This window comes from Anomaloglossus baeobatrachus, chromosome 5, assembly GCF_048569485.1.
Source record: "Anomaloglossus baeobatrachus isolate aAnoBae1 chromosome 5, aAnoBae1.hap1, whole genome shotgun sequence".
NCBI lineage: Eukaryota > Metazoa > Chordata > Amphibia > Anura > Aromobatidae > Anomaloglossus > Anomaloglossus baeobatrachus.
In genome coordinates, this window is record NC_134357.1 from 153,890,820 (window position 1) to 153,910,905 (window position 20,086).

The following is a 20,086-nucleotide window of genomic DNA, read 5'->3' on the forward strand; positions in this document are numbered from 1 at the left end:
GTGTTGACCCCTCCATGGGTAGGGGGATGATGGTCCCAGGGGCCTGAGGGAGGTGCTGAGTCGGGGGAATGGATGCGTGTTGGGGTGTCGGTGCGGTGCGGTGCGCGGCCCGAAGGCACTGTTGGGCTCACTATTACAAACACGCTGGAGTCTCTGGTAAACCAAACAAGATGGTGAACAGTGCCCGCAGCCGGCTGCAGTTTTCCCCCTTATCAGGTTGGTGGTTTACGCCTTTCTCCTGCACCTTACTTATGTAGAAAATGTCGACTTCTATGCCTGAGCAATGGTAGTCCGCTCCCTGGCTTGGTATGTGCCGGGAGAGCCCTCTTTGCCCGCAGACGCTGGCCCCTTGGGTCTCTTTGCCTGGGCGGTGGCGTTACCCTAATGATTGGGCTGTTGTCTTCAGTCGGGTCTTAGGTGGGATAGGTCCTTAAGTCCAGTCCTCAATCAGTTGATTTGACTCAGCCCGGTTGTTTCTGGGCCTCGTACTGGGTCTGAGTACCCCTCCTGGTGCTCCGGTTTCCCATCAGTTCCCTGATTCGGTACCGGCAGGCCACCGCCCGTCCCCCGTCCCTACGGTTCCACCGGCTGTAATCCCAGCTCCTGCAGGCGGCCACCACCGTCTGCCTCCTTGCCAGAGGTGACTGGGCTCCAACCCAGACACCTGTGTAGACTATGGCAGACCTAGGCACAGGTCTGCCCTTGAACTTCACTCCACTCCACTTCACTGTCAAAGCTCGACTCTCAACTCGCTACCACACTGCTCCCCACCGGGAACTACACTGTTTTTCCCACCTCAGGGCCTGTGAACTCATTGGTGGGCGGAGCCAACCGCCTGGCTCCACCCCTCTGGTGTGAACATCAGACCCAGAGGGAGGTGACAAGGTTTGTAGGTTGGCTGCTGGAACCTTTTTAGGGGAAGGTGTTTGTGCAAGGGACTACCTGTGACTACCTGGCTAGTCCAGGGCATCACATGTGCTACACCCAGCTCCCTTTAGGGGGACAGCCCAGGATGAATGCTTGAGAGCTATCTCGGGGAAAGAAGAAAGAGTGCCAGAATATCATGGGACTTGTAGTACCATGGCCACTATGGAGAGTGCTTCACAGAACTTCTATAGCTATGACTGACCAGACTGAAGGAGAGCGAGAGGCAGAAGTAGCCGGTGAAGATGTTGGGACAAGAGGAGACATGGCAGCTGAGGTAGAGCGTAACCATTTCCACAGTGCCAGCGCAGTTGGGGTGAGAACCCTCGGTTGGGGACACCTTCATGGACTCTAACAAATCTGCAGGAGATGGGGATTTCATGTCCCATCGTCCACTACCCACTTTCCCAGAGCACAGTGACATATAGGATCTGGGGACAGGGCTACGGTCGGACCTGTGTCACCTGTATACGGGACAGGACACTTAACACCAACAGTGGGGTCCCCAAATTGCTTCAGGCTACATGGAACCATGTGTCAGCGCAAGGAGGAAGGACTCACACATTTCCACAGACACCGGTGATTATCTCTGATTCACCCAGGACCGGCTGGAGTCCATCCATGGCGGTGGGAAGCAGTACCTCTGGGGAGCTTTAAGAACTGTGAGTAAATGGAACTTTGAACTGCAGCCCTCTGTATCGTCCTTGTCATTGCCGGCGCTGCCGCCGCCCGCGTTTCGGTGACATCAGCCGTCCCCATCGTCCTCCTCTTCCCTGGGGCTCGCTCCACCTGTGGGGAGCTGGGCTATCTGTGCTGCGTTAACATCAGCCCCGGAGGAGAGCAACACCTCACTGGCTGCACACCACGGGTGGCACAGCAAAGCATCCCCCATTCCCATCCAACACTGCCCTTGGGAGAGGAAAAGTTGCAGGAGGGGTCAGCGGCCGGGACCCCAGTCACCACTACAACCAGTGACGTCTTCCAGGGACCCTTCACCCTCCTTCTATCCCCCTCTACACTAGACAACCTTGCACCAGCCTGTTTGTCTTTACATGTAGCCGACAGGGCCATGGAGCCAGGTCAGGCTAGTCACAACAGCAACCCCAAATACCACTGGCCCGGTGACGAGTAACCCCTGAGGCCCTGTGGGGTGCTACAGAACTTTCTCCCATCTCTCTACTGCACCTCTGGAGCTCAGCCACTTTGATCTTGGGGTTCTTTTTTACCTCTCTCACCAAGGCTCTTCTTGAGTACTGCAGAAGTTCTTTTATAACCTTGGCCAGATCTATGTCTTGCCACAATTCTGTCTCTGAGCTCCTTGGGCAGTTCCTTTTGACCTCATGATTCTCATTTGGTCTGACATGCACTGTGAGCTTTGAGGTCTTATACAGACAGGTGTGTGCCTTTCCAAATCAAGTCCTATCAGTTTAATTAAACACAGCTGGACTCCAATGGAGGAGTAGAACAATCTCAAGGAGGATGACAAGGAAATGGACAGTATGTAACTTAAATATGAGTGTCTGGGGCAAAGGTTCTGAATACTTATGACAATGTGATATTTCAGTTTTTCTTGTTTAATAAATTTGCAAAAAGTGTACAGTAATGAGAAAAAAATGAACTTTTTTGAAATTACCAAATTCCTGCAATGAAGCAAAGAGTGAAAAATTTAAAGGGGTCTGAATACTTTCCGTACCCACTGTATAGATGCTATTATAAAATCTCAGAATCATCCGTATGAGGATGCCCTGTACAGGTTTAAAGGGAACCTGTTGTATAAAAAAAAAAACTATTATCCTGCAAATATGGGATAAATCACAAGTTGATAGAGCTTTAAATTTGCTCGTCATCTGAACAGAAAACCCAGCTACTGGGAGGAAATTAACTTAATTCCTGCTATCACCCTCCAGCTTTCAGTCATACAGGCGTGCCATTGCTCAGTATGTGACGCCCTGGCCTATCAGGTCATCACAGGGTATTGTGCAATCGCCCTTCTGCACAGTATCCAATCCTCCTTGGTTATGGATCCTTGTCTTTTGGTGTTGCTAAGAGCAGAGTCAGTCAAAACCCTAGGAACACTTTGCACCACACCCACCAGACACAACCATTGGGAGGCCTGAAGGGAATAGGGCTGCCCACTTGGGGGTTGGTAGGGGAAAGTGAAAAAGTGAAAAGGAGTCGTGTGGTGACTCTCAAGAGGAGAGGTCACGAGGAGTGTTGTGTTGGAGGTGAAAGAGAGAGAAGGTCAGGAGCAGGGCTCCTTGAGTCTACTAGGTGGCAGACGTTGGTCTGGGCCTGGTAGGAGCTGGAACCCCGGTCGCAGGGGATCGTGTCAAGGGGCATGGATTGCCGAGGAGGGCAGCCGGCGGCCTTGAGTCATCTCCGGGCAGGGGCCAGGGCACGATGGGGTGCGCGGACCCTAGGCCAGGAAGTAGCTTCAAGCGTCCTGGTAATTTACCTGATGAGGGTGAAGTCTTCAAGCTTCATCCCTCACCCGCTCCAAAATCGGGGTACTAGCGCGACGAGGGGATAGGACTGTTCCGAAAACACAGTCCACCAAATCCCAAGCGTGAACCCTGAGAGCAAGCTCACTCCGTTAGCCATACGGGGAAGCGGGACCCGACTAGTTCCACACTACAGGGTCCAAACAGTGAGAAGGTGCCATGGAAAAGGCCACAGGCTAACAAGCAACACCAAGGGCACGGATCCACGCGTGCTCCCTCCCTGCTGCAGTGGTGCTCAGAACTCTGGTTTAGAAGCTGTCGGTGTCAGTATTCTTGGACTGAGTGAGTATGCAGAAACCCTTCCTTTTCCCAACGGCACCCCGCCACCAACATCACCGGGCCCCGGGGCACAAACCCCCTACCCACGGAGGGGTTAAACACCTTTGCTACCATAACACCGCCACCGGTCTTCCCCCTCAACAGCAGCGGTGGTATTCCACCTTACCACGCACCGTCAGTGGCGTCACAAACTTCTAACTCCCCTGTACATACTCCCCTTTTCAAATTCGAGTGTCCGCACAAACCCCCGAGTCCGGAGACCCCTTGAGCCACCGCAGTTCCGGATCCGAGCGACTCGGCCGCTGACACGGTGGCGGTACAAGTACATAGTGGGTAACTGTGTAAACACGCCCCAGCATCAACCCTGGCACTGACTCATGGCTGCCACTCAGTGCCAGGGTGTGTTTATAACTATGTACTGAGTGGTGACTGAAGCTGAGCCGGAACACCTGTATGACTAAAAGCCAAGGACTGCAAGAAGAAATAAAGTTCATTTATTCCCAGCAGCCATGCAGTATAGAGCCTGCAGATTAATCCCAAATCTACAAGTTAGTAGAATTATGAGGCATGTTATGTTCCCTTTAAAAAAAGCAAGTTTCTTGTCATTTGAAGGTTATCTCTGGCTCTGAGCTTTTTCTTGTACCTGATGTTTATAAAAAAGTGGACGTTTGGTTTTTTTTGTTTTTTTAAACAAAAAATGTTTATATGAAACGTGTCTAGATTATATTTGATTAGGGAATGTATCTATTGTTTCTTTCTCTTTTCCAGTGGTTACCTCTGCAGTCCGGACTCCAGGCCACTGTCCAGTATCAGGGTGCACTTGGACTAGATATCTCATACAACACTGAGATCAGCATTTGGGAGCAAGAGTCAAAAAACAATATCAATACCAAGTATGATTCACATTATCAGTGTTTGTATATGTTTAGGGATGAGCGGACCCATGGATGTTTCGGGCTCGCCGACATTGGCTGGGCTTTGGTTAATGGAAGTCATAGATTGGGCAGTTCAGCTTTCCTCCCACATACAGGCAGCTATAAACGGATTACTTCTAGGGGAGGGAGGATGGGATATTTTTTTTTTTTTTCGGAAACAGCATGCGAAAATGTTGTTTTGACGCCCAATGAGAGTCATTCAGAGTCTGCAAGCATCTCTCACTGGGACGAGCACCGACCATACCAGAGGTCCCTGATGCTCGATCGCATGCTTAGCATATGAATAGCACCTGAACTGGACACAGATTTTTTTTTTAAAAAAATGACCGTGTTCAGGTTCAAGCTCCGAACTCCCAGTTCGGGTTTGCTCATCTCCATCTATGTGTTATTTTCTGTGAGGGTAACAGTAACAGATAAGAGATACTGGCTACTAAGAGTTTGTCCCATTCTCTAGTACATTCTCGTATTGCACATGCTATACTATCATTTTTCCTGTGGTGACGCATCAGAGAATTAGAAATCTTGTGCTCAGGTTTCCCCACAGATTTCATCTGATCTCTGAGGTCTGAAATCAGCTTGACGTTGGTAAAATTTCCTAACGCTACGATTGTCCATAACCTTTTTACATTCATTGAAAAGTCAGATTGCGATTTCCACTCAGGTATATTTATTGACAAAGTAGTTGCCAAATGACCTACAGTCTGGAGCATAAAGCATTTGGTTGAACAAACCTTATTACTTTCTGTTGGGAAACATTAGTGGTTTTCCTAGTTTGCAGCTGAAGAGGCATCAACAAGCTGCTTTGCTTTGGCCAATATGGAGCGGAGACTTGAGCCCGTCCCAGGTGAAGCTCTGCCTAGATGATATTTTAATTGCAAGGGTAATATAGGATGAGTGCCAATTAGGAGAAATCTTCATAAGAAAGGTAGATTGGTTTACTTATTGAAGATGATTCTGCAACGGCAGTGCTGTTTTACTTTTTCCACAAGGGGGCACCATTGCTGCATCCGTGGAACTTTTCCGGTTAACGCTCAGAATTAAATTGATGGGAGCTGTAAATTAACATGCTGTTTTAGATGATCTTGGTGAGATTTAAACTTGAAAGTGAACCCATTAACTCACCAGTCGCTGCATGATGTTTTATCTTATTAAATAATGTGTCAAATCTTTGTAATATATATATCATTGTAAAAGGCAGGAATAGGATAATGTTGACAGGCTGAGAGAAAGTAAAGATGAGTGCGAGAGCTAAAGGCAGGAGATCAGATGAAATTTTCTCAGCTTTGCACTTTCTGACCAGCGAAAAGTTATTAAAACTAAACTGATCTGAATTCACCAGTGCCACTCTATAACTGACATTATTCATGATGTATTTACAGACGTATAAGTAATAGAAAGGGGATTTAATGCACAAAACAGAGCATTTCTGTCTCTTAAAGGGAATCTGTTATCACCCAAACTATTTATATGTACATGTAGCTTTTTCAAAGACAAGTCTAGCAATACCTTTCAGCAATACACCAATATCTTACTAAAGGCTCCTCTTCCTGAAATTAGACAGCATAGAGGCTATCAGTCAAACAGAAGGAGGCAGCACTGGGCGGAGAATAGAGCTGGAGTGACAGAGGCTTCAGATCTACAAATAGCTCTTCAGCCTCATTTGCATATCAATACAAACACTGTTTTTTTCAGTAATAGAGGAAGGAATTGGACATGCAAAGGTATTGCTTAACTTGTCTTTGAAAGAGCTACACGCACATATAAATAGTTTAGGGGGTGTGAAATCCAGCTGACAGATTCATTTCAATGAGATAGAAGGGATTGCACAAGATTAGGAAAACATAGCTGCTTTATTATACCAATAAACATCATATTAAATCCTAGTGCATTTATGACTTATATATCATACCTACAGATTGAATGCACAAGAAATATATAGAAAAAGCTCTAATTTTATTAGATCAAAATAGTTAAAATGCACATTGTTTAAAAGGATTACTGCAGAGAAATTTTACAGGTGAAAAAAATCCCTTAGGGTACCAATGGTATATCAATGATATTGATGTTAGAACTGGTTATGTTCAGAATGAGGCAAACATATAGGACTTCTATAAATAAATGAGCATACAATGATTCAATGTAATAAAATTCAAATAAAGTGTTCCAATGCTTATGTTGAATCAGAGGAAAAGACAGGCTATATTCAGAATAAACCATACATATGGAGCCTCTATAGGAGAATCAACATACAATGATTCAGTATAATAGAATTTAAATAAAGTGTACCAGTGCTTAAATTGAATAAGAGGTATGAGCCTGCTATGAACCAGTTATGGTGATAGGACCATGCAATGTATACAAGATTATTAATGTAACAGGTGTATCAGCACATAGTCATAATTATATGCCAGCATGGGAGCTAAAGTACATACCAGGGACCACAGGGAAGCTCCCAACGCGCGTTTCACCATCTTTCTCAAGAGTGCTTGGTGCTCGTAATGAGCAGATAGATGCTTGGATGGTTGCGATTTGAGTATCCATGTGTAATGGAAGTCAAATGGAAACTTGAGCATTTTTCCAGAAGCGTTCCCGGAAAAATGCTCCAGTTCCCCATTGACTTCATTATACTCGAGTACTCGAGTCATATCCATGCGAGCATCCAACTGCTTGTTAAAAGTACCGAGCACCTGATCATGGTAGTGCTCACTCAATACTACAAGTAGGAGCTCATGTAAGAGAACTGCACTGAGCCATTCAGCTTAGAAACATGCACATGGCCTTCATCTGAGTTTCACATTTCTAAAGTCTATTTTCCGATAAACAAAATCATTTGTGATCAATTCTAATTTCTTTCTTTTGTTCAATCCTAGAGCTGGTCTTGTCCTAGACTTTATGACAGAAATTAATACCTCATTCTTCCATGTATGTATGAAAGCTGAGGTAGATGCAGAAACCTCTGTAAATTTCAACTCAATAATACAGTTTACCGGCTCTCCGATGCAGATGTGCCTTGAACTAGGACAGGATAACATGCCATACAGGTAAAGATACTGTATAAGGGACTAAATAATGGTTGCTCCCCAACATTTCTATGAAAGAAGTGAAAGTGAGCAGCATTAGACAATTTTTGAGATTAATTTAGTAAACTGCTCAATCATTACAAGCATCTTATTAAATTTGTCAGATATGATTCAATGGTACAGTATTACAAGACTGTAGGAATAGTGGACATTAAAGGGGTTGTCCGCCTTTGTGAGCCTTTTTTTATACTTAAGTGCATGTAATTGGGGCTAAAATAATTTTTGTATTTGGATGTCATCAAAAACTATGCATCGTTTGGTTTCTATAGCCTCTGCCTTTTCATGACTGTAGAATTTATTTATTTTACTCACTTATACAGTGCTATTAGTTGCATAGCGCTTTACAGACATCATCACTGACCCATTGGGGCTCACAATCTAAATTCATCGTGTCTTTGGAAACCCCCCAAAACATGGGGAGAGCATACAAACTTCTTGCAGATTTTGTCCTTGCTTGGGTCCCAGGATCCCAGCGCTGGAAAGCAACAGTGCTAAATACTGAGCCACCGTGCAGAGTTATAACAGAGAATCTGTCTGTGAGCACATTCTGACCATCTGATAGGAGAACTTGTAACTAATTTAACCATCTTTTAATCACCTACGCTCAGCTGACTTATGACCCCAGACCATATCAAAGTTGAATGTACTGAGAAGCAAAAAGCCTGTATATAATGTATATTCATGTAACATTAGCATTGGCTTGAAAACATATTCTCAATATCTCCATATGTTATATGAACTGCATATCGAAAGACTTTTGTTTCAGCATAGACTAGTCTTAGCTGTGACACATTTTGAAGGGATCTCCACTGACCTTACTATCAGTAAATACTTTGGTTTCGATTCCTTAAGACTTTGTGGAGTAAGACGCTTTTGTGGAGTTGAGAACCGATGCATGCCTTTTCATGAATCAGGAGCATCTGATGAGCAGTGTGCCTGTGTGTATTGCCAGAAAACTTACACCAGTCTTTGACTGGTGTAAGAGTTCTGTCGTAAGTAATGCCACAGTTCATCATATATTAGAAGAGCTGTGGTGACATACCTTTGCCATGCCTGGTCATACCCCGGCTTCACTTAGCTATGCCCATTTTGGTTTAGTTTAGAGAAATTTCCATGAAAACAACAGTAGTCACAAAAAGTTGAACCAATATTTTTTACAACTTCAAAGCATTTTTATGCCAGAATTCTGGCAAAATTGCTGTTATTAAGGAGTTGAGGGCCAAACCTACTGAGATAATAACACTAAATTTACATAGAAATAACAAGGGAACATATCTCAGGAATGGAGCGGCACATCTACAAAAGAAAAACTGTGGGCTATAAATGACATAACGCTAAACTACAGGGCCCTATGAATACAGACAGTTTTAGATGTTTTACTCCTCGCCCAATAAAAACATATCTGTAAATAATTTGTATTTTTGTCACCACAAAACAAATCTGTAATTTAAAAACATATCTGTCAATTTTTTTATAATTATCTGTAGCACCCCTGAGCCACTCAGGTCACTACAAGGAACTGCATCCTCCTGGGGATGCAGGACCTACCCCCTGGGACCTGGAGTACCAGTGTCGATACCACCAAAGCACAACCAAAATCCTAGTTCTCGACTCTACACCAGGACTAAAGGGTTAATCAAGTAAGGGGATGGTCTCCTAGAGGTAGGAACGAGTCCAGGGATTAGCCAGCCTGGTGGGAGGGTACAGGTAGAAGAGTGGCACACAGAGAGGTGTGCAGACGTGCTCGAGCTGGGTCCGTGCGACGGTGACCCGACAGCACAGGAGAGACGTTGCCATGGCGGGTACAGACAAGTACCGCTGGGACCGGAGCACGCTCGGGGCACAGGGCCCTAGATCAGGCGCAAGTTCTACACGGCTTGATAATCACCTGCACGGTGAGGACACCTTCATGGACTTCACCGAACCAAATAATCCGAGGGCATCAGCAGTAAACTAGGATCGGGGTTTGGACACTTATCTCCCCACAAGGTCTGCACTGCTCGCCATACGGGGAAGGAGACTAGTACCCCAAAAGGGACAGTCGGGCCCCAAACACGCTATGCTACAGGGACCCAACCAACAGAGAGTGCCCTGGACAAAGCAACCTAGGTCACTATATTGGCACTGATACTCCATGGGACCTGAACCAGTCATTCACGGATCGGAGTCAGTAGAGACTGTTCATTACAACCATGTATGGTCTCCATTATTGCCCTTCACATCTCCCAGGCACGGCTCTACCTGCGGAGGGCCCAAAATCATTGCTGCAACCACCACCAGCCCTGGGAATGCCCACATTCAGCAGCGGCGGTTCTACACCCCCTTCCCTGGATGACACAGCATCTTTTTCTGGCGTCACGAATAGAGATGAGCGAACCGGTCCCGGTTCGGCTCGAGGTCGGTTCGCTGAACGGAGGTCCCGTTCGAGCTCGGCTCGTCGAACGTTCGACGAACCGAACTCGAACTGCATAGGAAACAATGGCAGGCAATCACAAACACATAAAAACACCTAGAAAACACCCTCAAAGGTGTCCAAAAGGTGACAAACAACTCACAACACAACACAAACACATGGGAAAGTGACAAGGACATATACTCATGCGAAAACAAAACAGCTGGACAAGGAAAAAGAGGAGGACACACAGATATAGGCATGGCACGCCCTTCTAAAATCATGTAAAACACCGCAAAGTGACTCCAAGCGTAGTCTCCCTTTTTTTCCAAAAATTGGGCCCCACACACACCCACCCCTTCAGTGGCAGCAGTTGTGCCCCAGTTGTACACTTCACAGCTAGAGTTGCATCAAGCACATTCAAAAATACGCCATAATTAACCGTCCCCAGGATGACACCGGGGTAGGTAGCAAAGTCTTTCCTGATCCCAGCTCTGTTCATCTTGGCTCCTTTTAAAAAACACAGCAAGCAAGGGTTACTCCAAGCGGAGTCTCCCTTTTTTCCAAAAATTGGGCCCCACACACACCCACCCCTTCAGTGGCAGCAGTTGTGCCCCAGTTGTACACTTCACAGCTAGATTTGCATCAAGCACATTCAAAAATACGCCATAATTAACCGTCCCCAGGATGACACCAGGGTAGGTAGCAAAGTCTTTGCTGAACCATGACTTGTTCATCTTCGCTCCTTTTAAAAGCAATGTAAGCAAGGGTTACTCCAAGCGGAGTCTCCCTTTTTTCCAAAAATTGGGCCCCACACACACCCACCTTTTCAGTGGCAGCAGTTGTGCCCCAGTTGTACACTTCACAGCTAGATTTGCATCAAGCACATTCAAAAATACGCCATAATTAACCGTCCCCAGGATGACACCAGGGTAGGTAGCAAAGTCTTTCCTGATCCCAGCTCTGTTCATCTTGGCTCCTTTTAAAAAACACAGCAAGCAAGGGTTACTCCAAGCGGAGTCTCCCTTTTTTCCAAAAATTGGGCCCCACACACACCCACCCCTTCAGTGGCAGCAGTTGTGCCCCAGTTGTACACTTCACAGCTACATTTGCATCAAGCACATTCCAAATCCACAAGCATTTACTCTCCCCAGGATGACACAGGGGTAGTAAATTCCTTCTGGATCCATGACTTGTTCATTTTGATGAACGTCAGTCTGTCCACATTGTCACTGGATAGACGCGTGCGCTTATCTGTCAGCACACACCCAGCAGCACTGAAGACACGTTCAGAGACAACGCTGGCAGCTGGACACGACAAAATCTCCAAGGCGTAACTGGATAGCTCTGGCCATTTTTCTAGATTTGAAGCCCAAAATGAGCAAGGCTCCATTTGCAAAGTCATGGCATCGATGTTCATTTGTAGATACTCCTGTATCATCCTCTCCAGCCGTTGACTATGTGTCAGACTTGTTGTCTCTGGTGGCCTTGCAAAGGAGGGTCTAAAAAAATTATGAAAAGATTCCATAAAATTGCTGTTACCAGCACCAGATACGGTCCTACTGGTACGGGTAGACTGTTGAAGATGACGAGACCGTCCCATGTTTGTCAAGTTACAACTGGGAGATTCACTCCCTGCACCTGCACGGTTGTTTGGTGGAAAAGCTGATCTAAGATCGAGTAACAGCTTCTGCTGATACTCCTGCATACGTGCGTCCCTTTCTATGGCTGGAATTATGTCACAAAATTTGGACTTGTACCGGGGATCTAATAGTGTCGCAAGCCAGTAGTCATCATCACTTCTAATTTTGACAATACGAGGGTCATGTTGGAGGTAGTGCAACAAGAAGGCACTCATGTGTCTTGCGCAGCCATGCGGACCAAGTCCACGCTGTGTTTGTGGCATAGAGGTGCTAACCGTTCTTTCTTCCTCTGACATCTCCCCACAACCTCTTTCAACTGAAATTTGACCAAGGTCTCCCTCATCTGCTGAGTCTTCCATTTCCATGGACAGTTCGTTCTCCATTTCTTCATGTTCTCCTGCACCTTCCTCAACATCTCGCCTGCTACCATGCGCCCTTGTTGATCCCTGTCCCCCATGGTCCCATGCCTGCCGCGTTGGTGATGATGAACGTCTGGACCTTGGTGATGTTGTTGTCCCTTGCGCATATGAATCCTCCTGTAGTTCCTCCCCTTCCTGTTGTCCCACCCCCTGACTCCGAATAGTGTTTAGCGTGTGCTCCAGCATGTAAATGACTGGAATTGTCATGCTGATAATGGCATTGTCAGCGCTAAACATATTCGTCGCCATGTCGAAACTGTGCAGAAGGGTGCATAGGTCCTTGATCTGAGACCACTCCATCAGGGTGATCTGCCCCACCTCTGCATCTCGTTGGCCCAGGCTATACGTCATGACGTATTGCACCAGGGCTCGGCGGTGCTGCCACAGTCGCTGTAACATGTGAAGAGTTGAATTCCAGCGTGTCGCCACATCGCATTTCAGGCGATGAACCGGCAGGCCGAAAGACTTCTGGAGCGATGCAAGTCACTCAGCTGCGGCGCTTGAACGGCGGAAGTGAGCAGACAGTTTTCGTGCCCTGTTCAGAAGGCCATCTAGGCCGGGATAGTGTGTTAAAAATTGCTGGACGACAAGGTTCAACACGTGAGCCATACAAGGTACGTGTGTCACCTTGCCCAGGCGAAGGGCCGCACCCAGGTTTGCAGCATTGTCGCACACGGCCTTACCAGGCTGCAGGTTGAGTGGAGACAACCATTTATTAAACTCGGACCGCAGAGCTGACCACAACTCCTCAGCTGTGTGACTCTTATTCCCAAGACATGTCAAGCTAAAGACCGCCTGATGCCGTTGCGCTCTGCTGCCAGCATAGTAATGAGGGGTGCGAGTGAGTGCGCAGTGAGAACGCTGGTGGCCTGACCAGGCAGGCTTGGGGCGGAGGTGGAGGACCCAGATGAGGTGGAGGATGCAGAAGCAGTGGCGGAACTTGGACAGACAGAGGATTGACACACAAGTCGTGGGGACGGCAAGACTTGTGCAGCAGACCCTTCACCATCTATCACCATAGTTACCCAGTGCCCAGTGAGCGACATGTAACGTCCCTGTCCATGCTTACTGGTCCAAGTATCGGTGGTGAAATGCACCCGTTCACACACAGAGTTTCTCAAGGAAGCGGTGATGTTGTGTGCGACATGCTGGTGTAGCGCGGGCACACCTTTCTTAGAGAAGTAGTGGCGACTAGGCATCTGGTACTGGGGCACAGCGACAGACATAAGGTCTCTAAAATCCTGTGTGTCCACTAGGCGGAAAGGCAGCATTTCGGTAGCCAACAGCTTACAGAGGGATAGAGTCAACCTCTTAGCTTTGTCATGGGTCGCAGGAAGTGGCCTTTTATTTGACCACATCTGAGGGACAGAGATCTGGCTGCTGTGTGTAGACGGTGTTGAGTAGGGTGTCCCTGGAAAAATGCAGGTTTGTGAGGAAAGTGCAGGTGGAGACATGATGTTGCCTTCATCCAACCTTGGTGCTATCGATGTCTGAGAGAGCTGTACACACTCACTTGTTTCCCCTTCCAAACCAACTGACGACCTACCAAGCAAACTGCCTGTTGCGGTTACAGTGGTGGAAGTTGTGGGTGGAAAAACAGGTGTGACAGCTGTCCCCACAGTCCTAGAAGATGACGAGCGCGCGGATGCAGTGGAAGAGGCAGGCGGTGGATGGATCGCTCCGCTAGGCCGCATTGCAGCACGGTGAGCTTCCCACCGGGCCATATGATATTTATTCATGTGACGATTCATGGAAGAAGTTGTCAAACTGCTGAGGTTTTGACCTCTACTAAGAGAACCATGACAAATTTTACAGATCACATAATTTGGGCGATCTTTTTCTATGTCAAAAAAGGACCAGGCTAGGCAAGGCTTAGAGGCCATGCGACCTGTTGATCCACCCCGAATAATGCTCAGAGGCAGAGTGGTGGCTGAGGATGCAGTTGTAGACGTGCTACCAGTACTCCGACTGTGTCCAGGAAGGCGCAAGGTAACTTCGTCATCAGTTGCATCCTCCCCCACCACCTCTGTTGACCTCCTCGAGTGCCTGACTGTGGGTTGACAGTAGGTGGGATCTAGAACTTCATCATCAATTGTTGTGTTTGCACTCCCCTCCCCCTCAGACCGAGCCTCTTCTTGCCCTGACCGAATATTTAAGTTGTCATCCCAATCGGGTATCTGCGTCTCATCTTCATCAGTATGTTCCTCATTGTCTATAACCACAGGTGTTGCAGTTTGTGACAAAGGGTCAACATTATGCTCAGAAACTTGGTCCTCACGGCCTGAATCAGAGTCACAAAGGTTCTGGGCATCACTGCAGACCATTTCCTGTTCTGTACTCACTGTAGCTTGGGAGCAGACCTCTGATTCCCAGGCTATAGTGTGACTGAACAGCTCTGCAGACTCAGCCATCTCAGTTCCACCATACTGTGCAGGGCTGATGGAGACTTCAGAGCTGGGAGAAAGCAAGTTTGATTGGGATGACAACTCAGAGGACTGGTGTTTTTTGGATGCAGTACTTGAAGTGGCTGAGAGGGCACTTGTTGGATCACTTGAGATCCATTCAAGCATTTTCCTTTTTTGGCCATCATCTACCTTTGTTCCTGTTGTTCTTGTCCGTAAAAAAGGGAGCACATTGGATTGTCCACGGTAAGTAGTAGACATCTTACTTGCTGGTAGATGGTCTATCTTCAGCAGATGATAATGGAGCTTTGCCACCTTCCCCACGGACAAACCCTTTTTTTCCTTTTCCACCACACCTCTTCCCCTTTCCACCAGCATCTGTCATTTTGCCACTCATGTTGATTGCGACAAGATTGTGCACTGAAAATGTGGTAGTAAAAATTGAGAGGTGGTGTAGATTGCAGTGGTGGTCTAGCTTTATTAACAGCAGAATAATAAAGAATAAATATCCCTGACAATGCAACTACGGCCCTTAAACTGGCAGCATCAATTGCTAGTATAATGGCTTAGTTATAATGAGTTGGAGTGTGCAATGCAGGCAGAGGTGCTGCAAATGTCTTTGCACTAGTGTGACTAGACAAAAGTCCAATAGCCACGTTTAGGATGCCACTAGGTACACTGAGTGTTTGCTAGTATAATGGCTTAGTTATAATGAGTTGGAGTGTGCAATGCAGGCAGAGGTGCTGCAAATGTCTTTGCACTAGTGTGACTAGACAAAAGTCCAATAGCCACGTTTAGGATGCCACTAGGTACACTGAGTGTTTGCTAGTATAATGGCTTAGTTATAATGAGTTGGAGTGTGCAATGCAGGCAGAGGTGCTGCAAATGTCTTTGCACTAGTGGGACTATAGCAAAGTCCAATAGCCACGTTTAGGATGCCACTAGGTACACTGAGTGTTTGCTAGTATAATGGCTTAGTTATAATGAGTTGGAGTGTGCAGAGGACAGGAGGGTACAGTGGCAGGGTTGTGGGTCTCTGGGTAGAGGAATGGAAGCCTGCCTTTCTATTCCCTCCTAATGGGGAAATGCAGCGACGAAATCCCTGACCTTTGCTACACAGACGCTGTCGCTGTTTTCAGGACCTATCACCTATGGCTCTGACCCTGCCGGTACGAGCCCTTAAAAGGACTGATGGAAAGTGCTAGCCAGCGCTGTGTATGGAGCGCATACAGCAGTATCGGCGATAGGACTCAGGACGGAGCTGCGCCAGTGATGTCTGACACCAAGGACGCAGAAGAGATAATGGCGTCCGGACGGGCAGATACTCGTTTTTATAATGCAGGGACATGTGACATGGACATCCTATCACACATGCCGTTGCTTCTCTGGCTAAAAGTCCACTTAGCTGTGTGTGTGTCTGGGATTGGCTGACATGCTGGCCCGCCCCACAAGACGCGCGTGCTTAGGGAAGGAAGACAAGGAAAAAAAAAAAAAAAATGGCGATCGCCATTATACAAACAGCAGTGATCTGAAGGCGCTGTTCCCGCACACTATACACTGAAATGTCATAATAGTGTGAGTCACAGAGTGACTTACACTATTACAGCGGAAAGCCAGCTAGGAATTAGCTGTTTTTTTGCTGCTAGAACCGTTCTCGAACGTTTCTAGAACTATCGAGCTTTTGCAAAAAGCTCGAGTTCTAGTTCGATCTAGAACAGGCCCCAAAATCACTCGAGCCTAGAACTGGAGAACCTCGAACCGCGAACCGCGCTCAACTCTAGTCACGAACAGGATATGGACAAGGCCCGTTAACTCAGGTGATGTTTGCCTTAAGGAACTGTATTTAATGGGCTGTTTATGCAAAGACTGTTGCCATCTTTAATTCTGAAAAATTTACTGCACCATCACTGTGCCCAAAATAGCGCGAAAAGCTGCCCCTGCCCCCTGGGAGTGGCAACATGCAAAAGTGAAACTAATCACAGGAAGCTGGAATGGGCGCCGGCAGAATGCACCCTGGGTACGCTGGAGCAACAGTGATTTTGTAGCATCAGCCTGACCTGCCTGCAGCAGAGGGAGAATGTATGCCCCTCCGGCCCGCTGGCCCGCCGGTAACACCAGACCCTCCGTCCGCGGCCAGAGCAGACCAGGCCGCGTCACCTCCGGCCACGGCCAGACCAGACCAGGCCACAATGCCTCCATCCACGACCAGACAGGACCCAGCTAGGCTGCGGGACGCAGCCCTGAAAGACCCAACGACCACTAGAGAAGACTCCAGTGACCAGCCTGACCTGAATTCTACTAACGATGAACCGGATGTGAGTTATTCGGGTTCGGGGAGCGTGAAGTTCGAGAGGGAGTCCAGTATGGCTACTGTGGCACAGACGGCTGTCGTGGATGTGGAGGCCTGCCAAACCACCATCCGGCAACTGAACCAGGAGCAGTGGGCTCGGGCTGCCAAGAAAAGGCAAGTGACGGCCCAAAATTTACAAGAAAAGCAGAGCCTGCGCCAAGCCACCTAGGGAGCCAGTGGGGTACGGTACCAGGGCACCGTCTACAAGTTTGACCAGCTGAAAGGAGGGGGTTTCACAAAGGAGCCCGGTATGCATGCTGGCATATTTGTGTCCCGAAGGGATGTGCTGAACCACCTGAAACAGGGACATCCTAACCGTGACCTGCACCTGGGTGACGTGGTCATGTATACCAGACACCATGGAGAGAGGGGCTGGTACGCTTTGGATGTGCAGAAGAACCGTGATTTGTCCCTGCCAGCAACTCCTACTCCCCCACTGTTTCCAAGGCCCTCCACGCTGTGGTATCGGAACCAGGCTACCCCAGCAGTCAAAATGTTGATATTTTAGGGTGTTTGGGTTTTTTTTGTTTTTTTTTGGAAAATGTTGAAAATACTGCTTTGCTAAAAAATGTTGATTTAAGGTTTGTAATGTATAATCCCTGGAAAAGTTACCTGATTTTCTGCAAATTGATAATTTTGATAAATATGACCACGGGTCACTGGACTGGGAATGACCCGAACTCTCGCAGTGTAAGTACAGTAGTTGCACCAAGTGTGCCTCCCAGAGTAATCCCACTTTGCCATCAGGAAACTGATACCGCCACCAAGGAGAGGAAGGTTGGAGGAAAGGTCTGGGAGATGGCCCAGACCCAGTCACCACAGGATAGTACCTGCTAGTTTTTTGATTGGGTGTGATTGAATCCAACTTGCTACCACATGTATTTTCAACAAATGGAAAGTGTTTTTTTTAAACTATTTGTATGTTTGTTATAAATAAAACTTTTTGTCTACCTTTGAATAAGTCTCCTGCACGTGTTTTTGGCACGATGTATTTAGCTGATTTTTGGGAGTAGATTCCACGTTATATTAATCTATTTCAGGGATTTTGATATAATTAATTATGTTGATCTTAAAGAATTATGTACATCCCTTTTGGTCTGTGGTGTCACGTACACTAACTTTCATCCCTACTTTAAATAATTCCCCTTTTACAAGAGAAGCCCCAGGGCACGGGACCGGGCAACGGCCACCAGAGTGACAGAGTACACCCTTCCCTGGGCGACACATATCAATTCATGAAATCATTAAGGTTTATTTTTGCTGGATGAGATTTTAGTACCAGAAACGAACTCGAAATTGAAATCCATTCATTCAATATGCAGTGAACATACACTGAAAAAACATTTATGTGTTATGGTCAATATTTTAGTTGTCAAATGGCTGGGATCTTAGCCCTCTCTGATCATGGCCATTAGATGGATATGTACAACTATGAACACATTAACTTTGAAGAAACAAATATCTGAGGTTCCATATATTCCAGCGGAGAAAGATTTTGATGCTGACTTTGGTGTATCTGTCTGGTTTCTCAGATCTCGCTGCTTCACTTGGGTCTCAGTTGTTGTAGTTTCCACGAAGCACCCACTACAAGTGGTCTTGGTATAGTATATGACTTGCACATCCGTACTAGTTACGAATCTAACCTTATCTTACTTCTAAACTGAAACTAGTCTATTACTCTAAGAGCTAGCTCCTCCCCATCTGGGTTAGTCCAACAGTTAACTCTTGCATCCCCAACTGTCAGTATCTAGGCAAGCTTCCTTACTAACATCCAACATATCATTTCTTATGCATTTCTATAAATCACGATGTGAAGCCCCACAAGTGCTGTGTCGGTGCATTACCTTCAGGGACTCCACGCAGCTGGATCTGGTCACAGGTAGGAGATCTTCTATTTAGGATTGTCGTGACGCCACTCTCAGAATTGCGGTCAATGGGGACCGCCACTGCAGATTAAGGGATGCCTGGGGCTGATGGTGAGTGCAGTCAGTTGTAATAGCCTCCTGAGAGTGAGGCAAGCCCCAGGGCCCTGTGTAAGTGTGTGGAACCACAAGGCGCAGAATAACTCAACACAAGCAGAATGTCTTTCAGGGGTTTTACTCACTTTAGGTGGCAGGGTGAGTAACCCGGGCGTAGCTGGGATGAACCAGGCTGGAACCAGGCGTCCTTCAGGCTGACTTGTGAGGGTGGCTACTGACTCGCCTTCCTTAGCCCTTCTGTTGTTTGTGGTAACCCCGACTTTCAGTCCCTATGGGGGTCACCCAGGGAAGTTACTGCTCCCCTCGTTTCGGCCCGTTTGCTTGTAGCCTGGACCAGGTCACTCTGGCTGCTTGCCTCCTGTGAACTATGGGCCCTCACTTTGCTACGTGGCTGCGGACTCTGTGGTGTTGTCTTGGGGGTTTGAAGTGCCCCCTCAGGCAGGTTTGACAGAAGAAAGCTGGATCTATCTCTGCACTGGGACCTGTTACCCCTTCGGGCCTGGTACCTCCCTGGCAGTCCTCTTACTCTCCACTCCGTTGCTCTCTCTTTAGCCTTGTGTGGATTTCGGACGGCACCACTAGGTGACCGTTCTCCCCCGTCAGTAGTCACTGCGCGGACGCTGTTAGACTGCAACAGCTCCAGGGTCCGCTTCTGCTCTCCCTGAGCTGCACACTAAACCGGCTCACTCGTGGGACCTGCACTGCTGCTCCTGTCTGAGCTCCACTTCCATGCTCCTCACTCCTCCACACTCTGCTTCAGACTGCCCTCTCCTCTTTTCCCTTTGTGCCTGCCTACGCCACCTAGCAACCAGGCTCTCTACCACACCCCTTGAGTGGAGATGGAGGCCTCGCCCCCTCCTGGGATCCCCAGGGGTCCTCCCAAAGGTACATGTGTGAGACCTGATCACTATGCGCCTGTGTAGTCACACCTCGGTCAGCCTTCTGGATTACCTGTTTTGTACTGTCCCCAGCATGGGTGCAGTACTCAGTGGTGCCTGACCAGGTCAGGGGCGCCACAACTACAGTATATGAGATGACATTACATTATGTAACAAAGATGTATGACACAATTGACATGACATAACAGTCTTTTCAGGGGTAGGAACATGATCACCTAGGCCAACCTCCTATAATTGCATCAAGTGTTAAAAAACTTCAGTAATATGAGGTCATAGGTCTCAT

General features: G+C 47.5%; 1 protein-coding gene across 1 annotated transcript in view; it reads left to right on the forward strand.

Annotated features, from left to right (window-relative positions):
• Positions 1 to 20,086, forward strand: part of LOC142309808 (microsomal triglyceride transfer protein-like) — a 164,547-nt gene that overhangs the window by 134,700 nt on the left and 9,761 nt on the right. Inside the window, exons 16-17 of the mRNA XM_075347265.1 lie at positions 4,473 to 4,597; positions 7,510 to 7,680. Coding sequence (XP_075203380.1) covers positions 4,473 to 4,597; positions 7,510 to 7,680 — 296 coding nt within the window. The remainder of the gene's footprint in view (positions 1 to 4,472; positions 4,598 to 7,509; positions 7,681 to 20,086) is intronic.